The sequence below is a fragment of the Protobothrops mucrosquamatus genome, unplaced genomic scaffold, assembly GCF_001527695.2.
Source record: "Protobothrops mucrosquamatus isolate PMUCROS unplaced genomic scaffold, P.Mucros_1.0 scaffold_155, whole genome shotgun sequence".
NCBI classification, from domain to species: Eukaryota; Metazoa; Chordata; class Lepidosauria; order Squamata; family Viperidae; genus Protobothrops; species Protobothrops mucrosquamatus.
Genome location: NW_015386231.1, coordinates 980484 through 1001406, shown reverse-complemented (window position 1 = coordinate 1001406; position 20923 = coordinate 980484). Strand labels below are relative to the sequence as shown.

The 20923-nt window shown below is 42.1% G+C and overlaps 1 protein-coding gene across 1 annotated transcript in view; it reads right to left on the bottom strand.

The window, feature by feature from the left end:
- Positions 1-20923, bottom strand: part of VDR (vitamin D receptor) — a 53181-nt gene that overhangs the window by 4387 nt on the left and 27871 nt on the right. The window contains exons 4-8 of the mRNA XM_015820611.1: positions 9427-9611; positions 7326-7437; positions 4464-4617; positions 3198-3349; positions 367-483 (exon numbers count right to left, since the gene is read on the bottom strand). Of these exons, the coding sequence (XP_015676097.1) occupies positions 367-483; positions 3198-3349; positions 4464-4617; positions 7326-7437; positions 9427-9611 (720 nt within the window). The remainder of the gene's footprint in view (positions 1-366; positions 484-3197; positions 3350-4463; positions 4618-7325; positions 7438-9426; positions 9612-20923) is intronic.

The window sequence follows — 20923 nt, the reverse complement described above, 5'->3', positions numbered from 1 at the left end:
GGCCTATTATAAAGCAGATTCAAAAGGACTGGGAATGGATTGGTCATCTAGAATTACTCCAAGACAGATCAAATTCCTTGAAAATAATCTCTTCACTTTGCACCGTGGAAGGGATAGCAAAGATTAATGTTCTATAGATGGTCATTTGTTCAGTAGCTTATTTCTTACAACAGAGGGACATCCAGCACATTCATTTGGTCAAAAAGATGCTTATAGGTTTTTTTTAAATATATGGTGGCGTACACACTGGGTGTGTTACTTCGTACCGAGACTTTAATACAGGGACATGTAAATATGATAACATAGTTTATTGATAATATTTTAAGACAGCTGAAATGCAGCCTGTGACACTGAAGTTTTCCTCACCAGGAGAAAGGATGCAGATGGCCATGAGGAGCACGTGTTCTTCTTCATGCAGGTTCAGTTTCTTCAGACCAATTTGAAATTTAACGAGGGGCTCCAGTAAGTCTAGGCTGTGGCCAGCTGAAACAGAAACAAAGCAACTTTTCAGAGGCAGGCACTAGATTACTAATTACCAGCTAGCTTAAAACAGGGGAAGAAACAAATGTAAGCATAAATCCTAGCCCTGGATTTTCCTTCCAATGCACCCAATCCTAAGTGCGTCATCCATCTGAGTCGTCATCCCTAAACTGAGCGGAATGCTCAAAGGAACCAAGCTGCCACCAGAATAACGACATCCGCGTTTCGTTAAAACTGGCCCTTTGGCAAACTTAACTCGGACTGGATTCGCCCTTGAGGTGGTGCAATCGTGCAGCGTATGCGATTACTTTTTCAACTTCCTGCTCCTTCCCATCTTAGATCAGATGGTTGCAATGGAAACTGAATTCTTAAGTTCGCACACTTCGGGGGAAACATCTGCCAGCTCAGCAATCTGGGCCCATCGGACAATCCGCCTCCTCATCCCAATTTATTTTTCATGGTGATAAAACAACATTTCCACTGGAAGAACGTGGAGAAACATTTCCATGTGTAGCAGAGTGAACTTTATTTTATGTGGCCCACGGCCCTTCCTTCCTCTAAGTTTCCTAGCCTTCTTTTTTTTCCCCCTACTGGGTACCACCAGAGTCTCTGCGGTGCAGCAAAAAAAAAAAAAGGAGGAGGAGGAGGAGTCTGGAAGCATCTCTTTTAACCGACACATGTTATTAAAAGGCATCCACTTTTGTGAGCTACAGCTCATGCCATCAAATGTCTTTCTTCCCAATTTTTGGGTTCGGGCAAGTAAGAAATCCCTTTTCGTCTCTGAACTTCAAACCCAATACACAAGATTTCAGTCACCTCACCTGGGCCTCATTTCAGGTAGTCCAGACAGGTACTTTCTTGCTTGGCTGCAGCCGAGGGTCACCAGCAGTGGCAAAGCTGGGAACTCTTGCCTTGCCCTGGGGCTCCTCAGCTTTCCCCTCCCCTCTTCCTTTTGTTGAGGAAAACACTACAAGCTTCCTTTGCGGCAGCTGTGTGGAGACCAGGACAAATTCCCTGGGAAGACTGCATTTTGCACACACCCCGTTGGCAAGCTACCGCAGGGGTGTCAAACTCAATTTCATTGAGGGCTGCATCAGCATTGCGGATGCCCGGGGGGGGCGGCCTACTGGGTGGGCGTGGAGTGGGTGTGGCCTACTGGGTAGGCATGGCCAGCTCTACATTGTTCGTGTCAAGGGTGCCTGTGGGGGCCTGGGCAGGAGTGGGACAGATCTGAGGGTCTCTGGCAGAAGGGAGTGGGACCGGGGCAAGCGCCAAGGCATGGTCCATTTCTTCACTCCTCACAAAGGGTGACCCCTCCCCAGCATGCACCCAGGGGGCGGGGCCGACACAGCTGTTTCTAGACAGTCTTGTGGAGCTAAGACTGAATGCGTTTCAGCATAGATGGCCACCACAAAATTGTACATTGGCTCCCGGCCGACCTGAGCCAGGGCCAAGGCAGTGGGGGCCGTTCCCTCACTGTTTCCAGGATGGCTTCGTGGGCCACATGAAACCACTTTGCGGGCCGCATCTGGCCCCCGGGCCTTGTGTTTGACATGTCTGAGTTACAGGGAGCTCTTGTGATCGGTGTTTTGGGGCCTCCTGAAACACTTCCAAGGAAATTTGGGAGTTATTTCTAAGGGCATGCAATGTAAGAATGGTGATGGTGTAAGAAGGGCGTGTCAGTCATACCTGCTGCAATCACATGGTACTGCACAAAACTCTATGCCACACAGGGCAGACGGCAAATCAGGATTAACTGCCAAGGAGTAAGTCAGTATATTTTTCAGTATTCATTATGCTATAAATAGGCTGTACATTGTTAAACAAATGGTAAACACAATTCTCATTCTCGGATACACCACGGTCATTAATTCATTCTAATATTACCAGCTGTAAAGTAATTCATAAAATACTGTATGCCACTATGATTTGCTTCAACCTTAGGTAAGTTTGGGACACATTTTCTATACATCTTCAGAGGCATTTACAAGTACTAAAGGAAAACAGAGCTCCATGAGGTGACTGCTCCAGGGCTATCTTCTGGAAGTTTTTAAGAAGAGACTGGACAGCCATTTGTTCGAAATGGTATAGGGCAGTAATGGTGAACCTTTTAGAGACCGAGTGTCCCAAAACTGGCCCCACCCCTGCCCCGCCCCACCCCACCCTGCCTGCCTGCAGGACCACTCACCGCCTCCAGGGCCCGCCGCAAATCGCCCAGGCAGCCCAGTAGAACCACGGCGGCCACACCCTCTGCCCACACCCCGCTGCATCAACTGTACGCATTGGGGCGTGAGGGCAGAGTCTTGTCTACGCTGCCTGGCTGCCATGTCCTTGCCTGCGCTGCTCCGTGTGGGCCACGTTCAGGGGTGACTCTCCTCCAGGGAGGCTGCTGGTGAGGGGGTCGTGGGCGGAGGCAAGGCTGGGGCAACAGCACGTGTGCCCACAGAGAGGGCTCCGAGTGCCGCCTCTGGCACCTGTGCCATAGGTTCGCCACCACTGGTATAGGGCAGGGGGTTGGACTAGATGACCTCCAAGGTCCCTTCCAACTTTATTTATTTAATAATAATAATAATAATAATAATAATAATAATAATAATAATAATAATAATAATAATAATAATAATAATAATAATAATAATAATAATAATAATTATTATTATTATTATTATTATTATTATTATTATTATTATTATTATGCTTTACCATACAAACCATACCTTGAGTGACATCGTTGATTTGGTATTTGAAGTCATTGCTGCCGCAAGTCCAGGACATATCCTCCAGGGAAAATGATTGATTGGAACGGAGCATTATCACTTCAATGGCACTGGATTTCAGGAGAGCAATCTGGTCCTCCGCTGTTAGACTTCTGTATTTAAAAAAAAGGAAGAATATGCAACTCAAGATTTCAAGCGATCCATCATCATAACATTCTCTAAGATCAGAATTAGAAATGATTATCCTTTATTGCCCGCCATGTTACTATTTCTCTTAGCGTGAACTGATTTTACAGAACAGCTTGGAAGGCCATCCCCAATCATAAGCTCGGTTAACCAATGACAAATTCTAAGTGGATTGCAGACATTTTTGCTTATGGCTCCCTGAAGCCTCAATTGATAGCATATCTATATGAATGAGCGGCACACAGGTCAGACGTTTCTGACAGAACTTTCACGTGTCACTTAACTTGAATGTTTTAGCAACACAGTTCACACACTGAATTAAAAGCCAGTCACAACTGGGCTGTGCGATGGTGTGGATTTGATTAAAGAAAGTTTCTTTGGGGCATGCAAAAGTGATGAGTGTTTCCTGGAATCCTGATACAAATCTTTTGAGGCCGCAAAACGAAATGAATCACAAAAAACTCTAAAATAAACCCACAAGGTTCTAGGCAGGACTTTTGCAGCAGGTAGAGCTCTGCAAAGCAGATTCAACTTTCTCGCCAACTGTGTTACTCATTCACAAAAGCGGCAAACCAAACCTCTGGCCACAGAGTGGTTCTCTGCAGGCATGTATGCACATACACACATACACCTGACATCTTCCCCATCTCTTTGGTCTTACTGAAGATGCCTTAAATAAGAGATGCCTTGTTTGAGGTCTCTACCAGCACTAAGGTGGCCTGCTAACCTTGGCCTCTACAGCAATAGGTTGAGAGAGAAGCCTTCTGTCACCTCCCAAGGAAATAGCCGTTAATGGATTGCAAGGCTTAAAAAGGACAGAGCTGTTCTGAGGTGGTAAGACTTCAGTTCGACTGAGGAATGATAGTATTTATTTATATGGCTTGTGTCAAGATTTTATTTGTTTTTTATTTGCTGTTCCTTTTGATGTGCCTTTGCAGATTTCTGAAGTCTTCTTGAGAGATCTGTGGTGTTGTGCATTGATGTATATATTTATTTAAGCATGACAAAATCAGACACAGATACACACCTCTAAGTAAAAAAGCAGACAAGGGTTTTGAAGCTACTTTTAAATTCCCCTACCTGAACCCTGGAATCATTTTAGCAAATCCAATAACTTTCTGGATGCTGTAGCTGACAAGATCAGCAAGGTGAGGCAACATGGTGAGGTGGGAGAAGTCGATGGACATGGACGCGCTGTCGTCGTTCAACTCCAGGTTGGAAAGCATCATGGGCTCTGGTGGACAAGGAGAGGAAGACACAGATTAGACCAGTGGTTCTCAACCTTTTTAATGCCGCGACCCCAACCAGTCGTAAGTCGAGGACTAAACTGGTCGTAAGTCGAGGACTACCCAACCGGTCGTAAGTCGAGGACTTTCCCTGCCCGGGAGCGCCGCACATGCGTGGTTCCGCCCCCTGCGCCGGCTGAGGCGTAGCTGGCAAACGGCAGAGACGGAGCAGGCCGACCACCAGCTGGCCCAGCCCAAGGGAGGTAAGGTACCCGCCGGAAAAGGGGGAAAAATGGCGGACAAAAAAAATGGCGGACAGCCTTGCTTGGCGACCCCCATGAAATGGTCGATCGACCCCAAATGGGGTCCTAACCCACAGGTTGAGAACCACTGGATTAGACCCTTATATGTCAGACCAGCAGGCAAGGCACCACTCATTACAGCATGACAGGTTAAATGTTTGAGAATTTAGACAGCATTAGTTGGGCTATTTACAATTACTATTTATTATTTTCCGTTGTGTGTTGATTTGCACTGAGAGAGTCATGTTGTGAAGGTGATATTGAGGAGCCATTGCAGTGGCTAGGACTCTACTGTCCCTAGGCTGACTGGAGGCCACTACTGGTAGTACTTCAAGAGGCACAAGCAAAACCAAAGAATCCAAAAGGAGTAATTTCGTTGAGTGAGATCAAAATGTTAAGGCTGTAGGTTTCCTCAGAGTCCAAATCTTGGATCCTATTGACGTGATTAAAAACATGCTCCAGTTTTTTCATTTTAATCTACTGCTCTGTTCTTTCCTAACCACACTTAACAATGGTTATTTTAGACAATACTCATTGCATAACAAATTACACAAAATGCATTACTAAAAGTGCAATCCTTGGCGCAAAAACAAGCTCAAAGCCTGAACACAGAATCGAGGCATGTCCACGATGAATTCCGGTGCTGTTCCTGCAGTGGTGCTCATGCTATTGTCTGCAAAGTTCAAGCTGACTTTTTTCTGCATCATCTTCCTAAATATTCAAAATTATCTATTTATCTCCAGTGTTTACATCACATGCCAATCCTGATGGACTTTGGGTGGGTAACATTGAGATAAAACATTCTGTGCCAAACTCCCCAATACAATAAAGACACACCAGGTGCCTAGGAAGGGCCAAAAGTACATTCAAAGGCAATGTTCATGCTAAGATTTTAGCAGTGTCAATGGGTTGCGATGGATGAGTCTTGTTTTTTTCTACTGGCAGAAATCCCCACCAATCTTCGCCTCCCAGCTCCCAATGCCTCATTCTCTCATTCAGGTATTGTCATGTGCCATAGCCTTCACACAACTGTGGTGCTGCTTTCTTTTTCCCTCCTGCACTGTAAGCAAAAGCAGCACAACAAGGAAAATGCTCCTGACTGACTCTCAGTTGCCACACTTGTTTATTGTTCAGGTAGATGGAGGACAGGCTAGATCTCCATTCATGCAAAAGCTGTGACTGGTCCAATTACAGCCTTTGCAGGAACAGCTCTGTAGGTTATGCAGATGGAACGCTGGCCACGTTGACGTGTCCTCACAAGGCATTTTGGTATGAAGCCAGAGGTAGCATTTATCGTGGGCCCCCTTTGTTATAGAACACTTTCTGAGTTTCCCTACACTTTCTTTTATTTTTTCCACCACACCAGTAAAAAACCGGAGTGATTACACAAGGCAGTTTGGCATTAAGAACTCTCTGAATAGGAATACTCTAAATTTCATAGGATTACGTTAGGTCAGTGATGGCGAACCTTTTAGAGACTGAGTGCCCAAACTGCAACCCAAAACCCACTTATGCATCGTCGGGTGCCGGGTGGGTGTGGCCCATTGGGTAGGTGTGGCCCATTGGGTGGGTGTGGCCCATTGGGTGGGCGTGGCTGAGGTGGTAACGGCAGACTGGGTGGGACTAAGAAGTTCAATCAATCAATTCCAACTTTGCAGGATCTTTTTTTTCCCGTGAGAAGTTGAAATTGACTGATTGATTAAACCTTTTTTTTTTGCACATACAGCGGAGGCCTAAAGTGAAAAGGTTTTATAAAACCCAGCTGAAGGCCTAGGACTGGGGCGACAGTGTGCGTGCCCACAGAGAGGGCTCTGAGTGCCGCATCTGGCACCCATGCCATAGGTTCGCCACCACTGCGTTAGGTCTTCTTGAGGGGGAGAGATTAATAACAGATTAATAAATTGCCCTTCAGCCAGTGATGGCGAACCTTTTAGAGACAAAGTGCCCAAATTTCAACCCAAAACCCACTTATGCATTGCCGGGTGCCGGGTGAGTGTCGCCCGCCGGGTGGACGTGGCTACAGTGATCATGGCAGATGGGTGGGCGTGGCCAGGGTGGGCATGGCCAGCTCGATGTTGCTCCTGGGGAGGGATGCCTGTGGGGGCCGGGCAAGTTAGCAGGCGGCTGGTTGAAGAGGGACGGTTGCCATCTCTGGGGCATGGCGCGCGTGCCCACAGAGAGGGCTCCGAGTGCCACCTCTGGCACGCGTGCCATAGGTTCGCCACCACTGCCTTAAGCGCTTGCCAAACAAGACGCAGGCTGCTTAGCTGCAAGTTAAGATTTGTTGTAAACGTTTCACAAAAAAAACTTCCATCGGTACAAAAAAGGCAACCATAGAATTTGCCATTTAAAAGAAACGTAGCTGTTAGGATTCTTGCTGTGAATATAAAGAGGATTAGCACTCTGCATGTTACCTGAAGAGAAGCTGGAAGTATCTGAAGAGTCATCTGAGAAGGAAAAACCTGGGGTCATGTTAGAAGAAGACCGACTTGTGTGTTCTTGGTCTGAATTTTGTCTTACAGGAGGCTGAAATAGAAATAGAAAGGGTAGCCTTTGATAGGAGCCGACTGCTTTCTTCATACCTTCATCCCGATTCTAGTTACTAGAAAGTTAGTTCATTAACGGAGATCATCTGCTCCAAGGAGAAGGGTGCTCTGAGGCTTTTACCCACTCTACCTCCGTTTATCCAGTCTACTGAATGTTTTTCAACGCCAGGGACCCATTTCTTAGAACAACCGCCAAAGAGAAGACTCGTCTGCTCTGATATCCCATGAATTTAGATGTTTTAATCTCTCCTTTATTTTTATAAATAACTCAAGGCAGACAACATGCCTAATACTCCTTCCTTCTCCTATGTTGCCCTAACATTTTTGATTACTTAATCATTTAAGAAAGCAGGATATTCTGAAGCAAATAGTCCCTGCAACTGCTATGTCATTTGCATAATAACCTTGAAAAAAATGTATGTTCAGCCTCTTGGCTGAAGGTAAAATGCATTTGGTTGCATCTATTCAACCTTCAAGCAGAAGGTATTAGAGCAGGGGTGTCAAACTCAATTTCACTGAGGGGCGCATCAGCATTGCGGTTGCCCTGGGGGGGCCGGGTGGGTGTGGCCAGAGTGGGTGCAGCCTACTGGGTGAGCGTGGATAGAGTGGGTGTGGCCTACTGGGTGGACGTGGCCAGTTCTACATCATTCGCGTCAAGGGTGCCTGTGGGGGCCTGGGCAGGAGTGGGACAGATCTGAGGGTCTCTGGCAGAAGGGGGTGGGACCGGGGCAAGTGCGAAGGCATGGTCCACCGGGGCAAGTGCCAAAATGGCTACCACAAAATTGTACATTGGCTCCCAGCTGGCCTGGGCCAGGGCCAAGGCAGCGGGGGCCGTTCCCTCACCGTTTCCAAGATGGCTTCGTAGGCCACATGAAACCACTTTGCGGGCCGCATCCGGCCCCCCAGGCCTTGTGTTTGACATCTCTGTATTAGAGGCTAATCGTCCTATATTGGAAATACTGGTTTTGCTCAGAAAATATAAACTAATAGAGAGAAGTAAGAGGGAGTCTGTTGGGAAATATCACAAAAACAAGAGTAACTAACCCCAAGTTTTCAAAACTATGAGTAACTATGAGTCATCCGCAGCCAGTTCTCTTTCTTCTTCCATCTAGCTCAGCTGTTCTCCTGATGCCTCATGTGCATCACTCAACCTCAAAGCTGTTTTGCTCTTGTGATGGGGCAGGAAACACTTGTGGTTGCTACAGCCACAAGTACCTTCTTCTTCCTCTTCCCCCCCTCCCCCAGAATTGATAAACCTCATTGTTCAAAGATTTGTGTGTGGCTGAGAAAGGCAGGTTGGACAGATAGAACAATGGGGTCCATCAAGAGAGGCCTGCCACTTGGTTATTCAACTCTGCTTAAGGGGACATTCCCTTCTTTTGTTCTGTCAAGTACATTTTTAACAACAGATTGTGATGAAGCCATATGGGGCAGCACACATAATGCACAGCTATCGCCAACTGAAGTCTAGTCACAAATACACTTAGTAATTTCTCCAAGTAGCGCAGTTGTAAATCCAACTGTGGTCTACTTACAGATGTATTTCATGCTAACGTAGTGTGAAAATAATTTTCAACTGGAGTAGTTCTAAATATGGTGACTTGGCTAGAGAGATTCAATCTGGGACACCGATCCAAATTAAAAAAACACACTGAATGGTTCTTTCATAATAAAAACACAGAAAACCGATGGCAGAAAAAGACCTAGTGGTCCATCAAGGCTGCCCTTTGAGTTTTTGTTTGTTTGTTTGTTATTTATTTATAATCAACTGTAGATTTGTTTAATGATTTGAATCTGCAAGGAATGTTACTTTTGTTAAGTGGGAAGTGGGGCAAGAGTTTGAATCACTAATTCAGAAGTGACATAGTTGAAAAATATCCGTTTGTTCACCAGCAGATGTCCTACTACTCACAACAATAGTAAAGTACTGCAAAAAAAGAAAAAGAAAAAAAAAGTGAGCAGAACTTACCCGGAATTGAGAGAAATCTGAATAAGTAGGATCGTAAGTTTTGCGATGGGCTTCAAGAAGAGTTTCAATGACTCGTTGTTGTTCCTCCAGCAATTTGGGCTTTTGGCTTTCCTTAAGGGCTTCCTCCTCCTTCCTCTTCATTATCATCTCTCTTTTCCTCTGAACCTCTTCATCGGTCAGTATAACTGTAAAGGCAGAATAATAAGCACATTAGAGCAGAGCTTTTCAAACTTTTCACCCATTGTACCACTTTTAGGATATGGCAACATCCGAGTACCACCAGTTGCCTAGCAAGGTATCAAAAATGTGATGACCAAAAAAAGGGAAAAAAGTGATAAAGTACAGGTAGTCCTCGACTTACAACAGTTCGCTTAGTGACTCTTAGAAGTTACAATGGCACTGAAAAAAGTGGCCCCCAAGCCACAGCCGAGCAAGACACCTGCCTGCCCGCCCAGCGACGCTCTTCCTCCTGTCCGAGGTTTTCATTGTTGTGAGGCATTTCTGTTGAGGATTGGCAGCGGGGGTGGGGTGGGGGTGTTTGGTTTTTATTCCCCCTGTCTGCTGGGTGGTTGCCGCAGGTTTTGGTCACTTCACATGACCCTGGGACACTGTGGCCGTCATAAATATGAATCAGTTGCCAAGCATCTGAATGTAAATCAGAAGACCCTGGAGATGCTGCAACATTCCAGCTGATCGGTGCTTCTTCAGGGCTCAGCAGAAGCGCCAGGATCAGCGCCGAGATCCAGGTGGAGCCTGGCGCTGATCCTGGCGCTTCCGCTAAGCCCTGACAGCCCTGCAGCTCCAGCCATCTCTCGCTCAGGCTTGTGCGGTGCTGCCACCGGTTCAGCTCATTCCCCTCCCCCGCTAACACTTTTCTAGGATGGTCGCGTACCACCTGCCAGGTGCCAATGTACCACAGGTGGTACCCGTACCACTGGTTGAAAAGCCCTGACTTAGAGTATAGGTAAGAGTAAACTGGTAGGCTTAACTGAAGAATGAGAGAAGATGACAGCACGTGTTTCCTCAGGGTTATTGTTTATTGGGACGAGAGTGATTTAACAGCCAACAAATGTTTGAAGAAAGAGGAACACTTGACATGGCGAAGGCATTCCAGCTGGACTGCAGTCCAGCTGCTGATCTTCAAAAACTTTAATTTTAAAGTTGCCTTTAAAGAACTCTTTGGCTTCACAGTGACTTTCTTCAATCCAGAAGAACATGAAGCCAGAGGTACTGTTTGGAAGACCTCAGACACATTAATAATTCTTACTGCTATTAAAAAATACACAGCCAACGGTTTTTCTCTTTTCATGGTTGTGCACCACAGTCATTTTGGGGACTGGAGGAACAGTACAACTCAATCATTATCAAAAACAACTTGCAGGCTACTTGGAATGCTGCCTATATGCATTTTGTGACATCAATCCTCCCCACGCTATCTGTGCAACATGTCAATACAGGAAAAGGTTGCTTTTGTGGACTTTCCCTACTTACAATTAATCATGGCACAAACAGCCTCTAGTAATGTGCTCGCATGACATTCCCTACACTTAGTCCCCAGAGACAAGCTCATATTGCCCAATGTTAAAGATGTGTTTTCTTTCTTATTTTGCCAGATAAGGGAAGCCTCAAGGTATGTAGAGTCTCTTAGACCTTGGAGGGAACTTAGGTGAGGGGCTGTTACTGGGAATAGAGGCAATAGAGACTGGCAGTGAGGGCAATAAATATCCTGGTGTGCAGTTTTCTGTCAACTGAAAGAACTGCGATGAGCAGAAAGTTTAGTAGTGGATAAAAGCCTTCATTGCTGAAAATCCAGAAATTACAGTCTGCAAGCAACTGAATATTTCGACAGGGTTTCAGCTCATTCTGGCAATGCTATAGTTAGTAGACACATTGCTGGCAGAAACATTATCGCTTTTATATAAGGTCACTGATGCATTGCACTGACAAGCTTCCAGGCCTGTATGTTTGGCAAACAGAGACAAAAGCCAACTTCAGGAAATGAAAGACAGAAACCAGATTCCTCTAAATACAATTAACATAGGTAGAGAAACATGTTATCAGGTGTGAGGAATCAGAACCACACATTAAATTCCAGTTAAGCTGAATTAGTGCTCATGCCTATACACAAGAATCTGGCCAACTAATGGTCAGCCCTAAATTGGTGCTAGTTAAGAGTTAATGGAATTAAAGGGTCTTGGCACATTTGTGGACACCTAAGGATTCTAGGCTGAGTCCTCTCTTAAGTATATCTCCAGGCTCTATCTACTTTTCTCTTACACATGTATTCCAATAGCATCCAACACTTTTACATTCCTTTTATTTATTTATTTTTACAAAATTTCACAATTAAATCCCCAACACTGATTTATTCATTTATCAGTACTCATAACCCTCCCCAGTTCCAAAGACTCTGGGCAGCATACGTCAAACAAAGCAAAATCATCACCATTATCATCCCAAATAGTCATAAAAAAACAAAAGATAACAGAAAAAAACAAACAAAAAAAAGCAAAGATAAAATCCAAAATAAATCCAAGATGGGCACCAACAGTCAGTTGGGACTGCAATAAAATAGCTCTTAGAGAAATATAGCAAGGTAAGACTTTAATGCATCAGACTTCGGGATAATCTATTTTTCCATCCATCCATCCATCCATCCATCCATCCATCCATCCATCCATCATCAGAATAGCACATGGACATTACTGTATCTTGTATACTAAAATGATAGAGATGAGTTAGTTTTCAAAGATAGTTGGGGAAAAATACAGCGTGGTAGCTTCATATGGGAAACCTTAGTTTTGGAACATTGGAAATTGGGGGTGGGTGCGTTCTGTTTCAACTTACCTATTGATAGCTTTGAGCAATTTCAATACCTGGATATTTTTATTTTTTTTTAAAAAAGACCCATGACACATAATGAGAAAGATTACAAAGCATCCTGAATGCTAAAAGCAGTATAAAGGTCACCCTGCAATTTAGGATGTATAGGCAGAGCTGAGCAAGCAGAAGGCTGTAATACAAATCAGTCCCTTTTTATGCAATAGCTGCAAGCCTTATTTTGGCATTTAGAATGAGGTGTTGAGAAAGATCTCTACTATTCTGAGGAACAGGAGTCTGACTGCAACTTTACTCTTCCTATGACGTTCCTAATCCTGGGAGAATTCTTGCAACCAAGTCTCTAGTTTGCTTCTTTTAAGTATAAGGCATACTATAAAGAGTAGCTCTCATATATTTTGGTCTCTGGATCCTTTAGATTCTTAAAAAGGATTGATAACCACAAAGAGCGTTGGTTTACGTGGGTTATATCTATCAATATGTACTATATTAGACATAAAAACCAAGAGGTTTTAAAATATTCACTTATTTAATTTTGTAGACCCTCTGGAAAAATCCTGGGGGAAACTTTGAACCACTGCTATAAAGAATGGTGCAGTGTCGCAAATGACCAGGTATTATTTGTTTACTTGCTTAATTAACCTTTTATGGAGCCCCAATCCCAAATTTCTCAACTGGTATAAAAGCCCAAGCAAACAATAAATACATTCCAACATCTGGGAGCTTTCATGGTTATACTGTCCACCATTAGGGGCAGTTTGATGGGATGTGAATTAGAGAGGGCAATTACTCTTGGGTTCTTTTTTGGTTGGCCCCTGTGGGAAAAGAACCTTTGGTTTGATCTAACTGAGTCCCATGTGACATTCTTATTTCAGAACCGACCGCTATTGCTTCAGATTCATTTCAAAACGACAGCGGTATAGTTTTTAAACTAGGCTGAGCTTTTTTCTTAGAACCTCTGTAGCTGGATGTTTGAAATGTGGAAACGGAGGTGGTTAGTTGAAGGAGGCCCTTAAGATTCAGTCTGCAGAGGTCACCAGGATACTCTTTATCCTGTCTGGTCTTCTCTCCTTCCCTGCTGTCCTCCAGAGTCAGCGCAGGCCCATAAAACACGAGATAGAGAAATTGCTGCGTTGGCACTCTTGTGTAAAACCTATTTCAATGCCATCCTTATTACATCTTATCTTCTCTTTTCCAGTTTATGGCACCATCAAAAGAAGTCCAGTAAGTTCTGGATCAGAGATCCATACTTCTTGTACTCTTAGGGTGGTAATGTGTATATAAGAGAAAGAGCACTGGGTGAAAGGCCATTAGTCTGGCTCCTTGATTTAGAACTTATTTCAGATCACAGGGAGCTAAGAGATCAACCCCCTCTCTAGTCAGCAGGCTGTTTACCAAGAAGCTTCTTCAGAGACGTTTTCTCTGAAACAGACAATATTATTTACAGGAAACTTGCACAATACGGTCGTGTGCATCCAACATTTCTAAAGGAAGTGAATGTGAAGCGTTAGGTGCCTGAGAAATCAATGCCACATCCGGATGGCTATTCCCTACTGTCACAATTTCTTCCCATTAAACTCAAGTGTTTTTCTGCACACCTCCTAAGATCTGTCAGATAGTCAAAATCATTTTGGTCTTTTCTTTTTTTTTTAAATGGAATTGAAAACTTAAAAAAGAAGAAAAAAAAAAGAAAATCTATCCACTATGTATAAAGCCTTTCTTAGCATTCCCTTGCCTTCCATGAAATACCTATTTTCCTCTATAAGGTAAATTGTAGAACAAGCGCAGCTTGAAGTTTGAGTTTAAACAAATACAATCAGATCATGTGGAAGTGCTATATAAGGGGGGGGGAGAAAGACAGCAAATGTTTACTTTTTCTGATTCATGCTGATCTATTTACTTATCTTTTTATTGCATTTCTATGTGCCCTTTGCAGAGGATATTGTCAAAAAAACCTCGATTTACCTTCTGGTCAATGAGGAGAAAATATTATTCTGGACACCTGCACCCTATCCACTCTCTACACGCATTTTGTTGGCATGCAGGGACTGCTGTGGGGTTAGTTGCAAGGGGAGGCTGGTTTGGGATACTATGAATAAATGTTATCAGATAGTCTCCACAGCTTTGTCTTCCTCTTAGCAGCAGTTCTGTGCTAAGCAGCAAATCCTGAGAAAGCAACGTTCCAGCAAGCCTTATGAACTACACAGCATCCCAGCAAAAACTGGAGGAGTAGCAAGAGCACAACATTTCTTCTGCAGATGTTTTGGTGTCATGGAGTAGGGAAATGGCGCACACAGTCCCCACCCTGGGAAAAACAGATAGATGCTCACCAACACAGGTCAGCTCCCTAGTGGTGGCTTTAATTGTAATTTTAAAAAATGTTTCACTTTGATCAGTGCTTGCTCACACCCAATATTTCTGGACTGATAGGAGGGATGATCAAGAAATTACTACCTGAAAGTGCTCCTTATGACTGAAACCCTCAAAGAGTTGAGTAGGTTTGGCAGCAAAGAAGAAAACTATTTTTAGCCCCCATCATGAAAGGAGTACGCTGGGAACCGTAACAAATGGGGAGTGTATGCAGAATTCAGGCTTATTTTATACAATCTTCGACACTGGAAGAGAATGCAGGTTTATTATAATGACTGAAATAGTAGTTTATCTTGGAGCCAACTGATGCTGTCATTTTAAATATGAGCTAAAGCCAGTTGTCTCATGAATATTTATATATCCTGAAATCTGGCCTGCCATTTCCCAAACCAAACCAAACTAAACCAAACCAGGCTTAGACAGATAATGAGGGATTACATTTACAAGGATATTCACCATGCCAAAAATCACTTGGCTTCACTGGACTCATCCAATTTTATTTTATTTTTAATGATCATATGCATTGTCTATTAATAGTTTTTCTGATTTAGATTCACATCTAATTTAAGGAGGGGGGGAACCCTCTAATAAAAATTCAATAACAGATTGATGCGTTACGATTGAACAAACCGTGGTGGAGCAGGGCTTAGAATCCAGTACTGCAGCTAACACACTGCTCACTCCAGGAGTTCGATCCTGACCAGCTCAAGGTTGATTCAGCCTTCCATCCTTCTGAGGTCGGTAAAATGAGGACCCAGATTGTTGGGGGGCAACATGCTACCATTGTAAATTGCTTAGAGAGGGCTGTAAAGCACTATGAAGAGGTATATACTGTACGTTTAAGTGCTATTGGTATTGCTACATGGTCTACCAAAACCACACTGTCAGATGATGACCAAGAGTTATACAGTATATATTGCATGCTACTTACTGGTAAATATTATTTCCAATCCATTTGTCTGCCCATTTTGCTTATGGAAATAACATTTTTTTGAAAGCCTGCATCTGGAATCTTAGGGCCTTTTCCCATTGTTGAGCAGAAGCGTGGAGTAGATACTTAAGTTGGCTGAGAACTACAGTGGCATAGAATTTGGCATCTCGGTTGTCCAGCTCTATCCTGTCAGTATTTCTTCTGTCCCCCAAAAAATGCAATTCACTTGACTTCCCTCCAAGGTAATGGGCAAAAAAAGCCTAATAGATTTTTAGTTACCTTGATGCTTCCAATGGATGGTGTCAGAATAAAGAGAAAAAAAACCCATCAGTAGTTAATGGACAATGTCATGGCAATGTGGCAGAAAAATGACAGGGTCGGATTAAATTTGTGCCATGGTTAAATGTAAAATGGAAAGATTTTAGGTTAGAGCTCAGCACAGCCTATGGAAAAATAAGAGACTTGCTGATGACATCCCTGGATAGGGCACCTAAGAATTTAATGTCTGTAGTCACAACTGAAAATTGTAATTTTAAAAATCTGGCGTGGAAGGAAGCCCTGCGTTCTTCAAATATTCCATTCTCAGAAAACTTTGATTGTTAAATGCATTGACCTCTCTCATACTGGCATTTCCTTACCACATGCCAATTCATTAAGGGAAGAAGAAGAAGAAAAATCCATGGCCCAATTTCCCCCCCAATATTTAACACAGGAAATTTCAGTTGTACTGAAGATTAATGGTCTTTGCTGAATATTCAACATGTATACAAGGGAATCCTATGTATATTTACTCCAAAATATTATGTTCAGTGAATTTTGCTCTCTACTGAGTCTGTTTAGAGTTACTACTGTAATGTTTATATGGTTGCTTTCACAACTGTTCAGTACTGCAAACAATAAAGTACAAGCACCTTTGTACAGGTAGTCCTTGACTTAACCACACTTCATTTAGTGATTGTTCAAAGTTACAAGTGCACTGAAACATAAAATTTGGGCTCAACTGTGGTCATAGGTTGAGGACTACCTGTATATCAAATACACACTACAGGATTCCCCCCCCCCCCCATAGATTTTGCATTACCAGCCCTTGTAAAAAAGTTATTTTGGAAACCTTTTATTTTTTTGTTTTTATTTTTTTAAAAAAAACACAGTTACAAATTACTAACACCCTGGAAAAAGAAATCCTAGCTGATAAAGCTTTGTTTGTGAAAACATTGGTAACTTTTAAAAAAACACCCGAACATTAGCAAATCACAAGGGAAACATTCGTCTTATGACCAAGGGCTGTTGGTTTTTTTGGTTTTTTTTTCAGACACTGGACAGAAAGAACATTTTATGGTTAAGGTGGAGTTTGGAATGAGAGGCCTGGTATGAAAAAATAGAAGCCAGGTCATTTGTCGCTGTGGCATAACTGGGTGATGCAAGCATTCTGCAGCCTGCAGCTACATCAGCCGAGTGTTAGTTAGCTGCTAGTGTTTTTCCAATACAAAAGTTGCACAACTCTGTGCATTCTTGAAAGTGATCTACAGATTAGGGTAGTATCTAACTGTGTCTTTCCAGACTATGAGGTGGCCTGAATGCCAACATTTTTTTCGGGGATAGAATGATATTACTATATAAGCTTTTTTTTTTTTTAAAGACTTACCTTCAAAATCAACCAACTAAGCCGCATTGGGATAATAAGTACCAGAATTGCTTTTAATGTTTATGAAAGGGGAAAAAAGGACTCTATTAACTACTGAAAAGTAGCAGCAGTTCCAGTAGACATATTTATATTTAGAATGTTACTCAAAAACTGAACTTCCTAAGAATCAATTTTGTTGACTGGAAACTAGGAAATCCAGATGTGTAAAAATTTCATTGTTTATGGCTAACTCAAATGTGAAGCTAGTATCAGAATGCAAAGTTAAAAAAAAAAAAGAACATTGGAATTAATACTTTTGGGGCATGAATTTTGGAAGAATATCTGTATTGCTGATTCTCCTGCTTTAACTGGAGTTCTAGATTGGACGAAATAGTTTGTTTTGTTTCTCTGCTAAAGCTATGCTACTTTGGGATGGATTCAATCTTCACACTAAGCATATTTTTTTTGTTCAGTTTGCTGTAAAAACTGTAATCATAAATCATAGTTAAATTACAGATTTAATCTGTTGTGTGAACCTAGCCAATCTACTATACTTCATCAAAGATAAACAAATAACATCAGGACATAATGAGATGTAAAACCCTGGGGCAGCTGAAACAGTCTTCTTGACCTTGGGAGTTTCCATAGATCTGTAATCTTTAAAAAGGCATAAAATATGAAATGGAAAATTCCATTTTATTCTTAAATATGTAGATGCACTAAATATAAGCTACACATGTGCATGGCTGCACAAACCCAGTTACTAAGCTACCGTAGTCAGAAAAGAAGCCTGGGAACTTGTGTCAGGAGAAATAAAAGAATATTGCAGAGACAGGCAGAAAAAATATTAAATCAAACGATGGAGTTATGTGACATACGTACCCTATACTTATTTTAAATATTTTAAACCTGAGAGACTGAATCTGCCATGCACAACACTGATAAATATTGGAATTTTTTAAGGTTGGAGAGTAGGTCTGCTCAAATATACATTATGATTGACTGATTGATTAAAGCTAAGAGATAAAACAAATTAGCAAACATTTGTCCTTGTTTCAATATTCCTACTTGCATCAAACTAAAGAGAAAAAAAAGAGTTTCGATATTTTGATTCAGCTGGAGGAGTGACATGGACCAATTTATAGTTTCATCTTTATTCTTTATTCTTCTTGGGGAATTCAGTCCACCCTGCCCTTACCAAAGTATGAAGCAACATGTAACCTTATGAGGATCATTGCAGAAGAACTTATATTAAGCATTCTGCAAAATCAAATGAATTGATCCATGAAAGATCAAAATTAAATTGTTCATCGGCTAGCATTTATTGATGTATCTATAAGGCCTGTCTTATGCCTTTGGTCAATATACCTGAAGCTTAAATAAAGCTAACTCCTTCCAAGCTGGTCTCAAGGCTCCAATAACTATAATGAACACTTCAGTTCTCTCTCAACACCTATAGAAATAAAGTAACACTTTTAAGTCTATTTGAAATAATCCGAAAGCTTCCCTTCCCAGTCAAAGTTGGCCAATGGAGCACATTTAAGCAGAGTGACAGGACTTTTTTTTTTACTTTTCTGTACCACTGACGAAAATTCCATTTTTTTCTGTACGTCTCACACACACACACACACACACCTCTTTACTTATAGGGAGGGTGATGTTATTTCCTCAGAAAAAGTCACAACACATTTTAAAACTTGTGCAAATAGATAAATATTGTGGACAACGCTAGAAAATTGCCACAGCTTGTGTGCTAATACCAAGTGTAGGAAATGAATCACTGCCACTTTCCATGCAGTGCTGTGTTGAGAAAGAATGAAATGGAAATACTTTCAGATTAATACAGACACTAATACCAATTACAGTTAGGCATCTGGATTAGAAGACTCCCATCTTCTAACTCTGAGGTTGGCTTTTATGATACCTGTAGCTTGTTAGGCAGTTGCTGCTCTCTTCAGACATGACTACTATTCGTGGCTGTCTGCCAGAAAACATTGCCTAAGTAGCTAGAGCAATCTAGTGATGCTTCGTCAGGTCCACAAGTGCTTTGCGTTTCCTCACTATCTCTTCCAATAGAACACGGAATATGGCACACTGGGTGTGCAATTTTTCTCAGTGTATTCTCATGCAATCATTGCATGGTTTTCCAGAAAGGAAGCTACATCATACAATTCTGCTATAATTATTTTGGAATAATTAATGTATCAGATAAAAATTCTAAGAACTTTCTAGAGAATATATTTGCACAATAACAGGCAAAGGCAGCAGAGATATTTTCCCATGAACTGTACAGTATTTGTCCCCTATTAACATATCACATTCTCTTTACGGTAGTTTTATGAATACTTGTTATGTGCACTATTCCTCCATGTCTAGAATTTTATGACAGTAAAAGAGTTGCTAAAATTTAATAAACTATTCAGAGGATATAAACCACTGATGACTACCTTAATATACTATACCAGGGGTAGGCAACTTTGGCTCCTTTATGACTCGTGGACTTCAGCTCCCAGAATTCCTGAGCCAGCCATGCTGAGGGGAAAGGGAGAGTTTCCAAGCTGAGCCATGCTGGCTCAGGAATTCTGGGAGTTGAAGTCCATGAGTCATAAAAGAGCCAAGGTTGCCTACCCCTGTACTATAAAGTTAATAGACGGTACTATACTATACTTAACGAAAGCAACAAATTAGGAAAGCATGTTCACACTAATTTATACAGGAAAGTTTCAGCAAGTGTCGGAATTTGTCTAGACTCGGAAGCTAAGCAGGATCAGGCCATGACAGAATTTCAGGGATGAAACCTAAACTAAGAAGTCAAAAACTATTTCAAACAAAAGATAACAAAAAATCACTTTCCTATTATTGCCAAGAATAAATACTAGGTTGCCTCCATTTAGTCATCAGGACCAGAGCTTGATTTGAGGACATCTTTAATTTATTGCAGGCAACATTAGCTATAACAATCCTTCACTGAACACACATAAATTAAACTGCCATATGCTTAGAATATTCATGCTTAGATTATGAGATAGCATATACTTGGGTTTGCATTTCTGGAGAACTCTATCCATCTAAAGACATTATTTTCATAGTAACAAAAAACATCTGCTTTCAAATGTCTACAGCACGGGTGTCAAACTCGCCACATCACACATTGCCGGAGCTGGGGTGGGTGCGGCCTTCGCATGACACAACCGGCCGGTGGGCCGGTAGTTTGATTAGAGGATGGAAAAGGCGTAATCATCAGAAGTCAAGAAATGAAAGAAGACTGTACTTGCTTACTGTATATATCTCATCCCCCACTCTGTCACAAACACTGTGCAGGTGGGACACAATGAGAAATATATATCAGAGCAAGGCCAATCCATGCAATATGGATTGTTAATGGGCATTTCTACTTTTAGTTTACCAAAAAATAGTTGGCAGCATTAGGAAACATCTTTGAATTATACCAATGGAAGAGATTTACAGAGCAGGATTGTGACCCTATATAGGCCCTAAATACTGTGGTATTTTTAAATTTAATTAGTAGTTATATTGTTATAACACAGCGATAGTTTTTTAATACTTGTGGTTATTTTTCATTCTAGGAAGGAAGCTTAAAGACTATTCTATGTATATTTAAATATATAGTCCTCTCAAAGAATTGTATGTATCCTTGTGTCTGTCTGTCTATAGACCATAATGGATAGAGCAGGGGTAGGCAACCTTGGCTCTTTTATGACTCGTGAACTTCA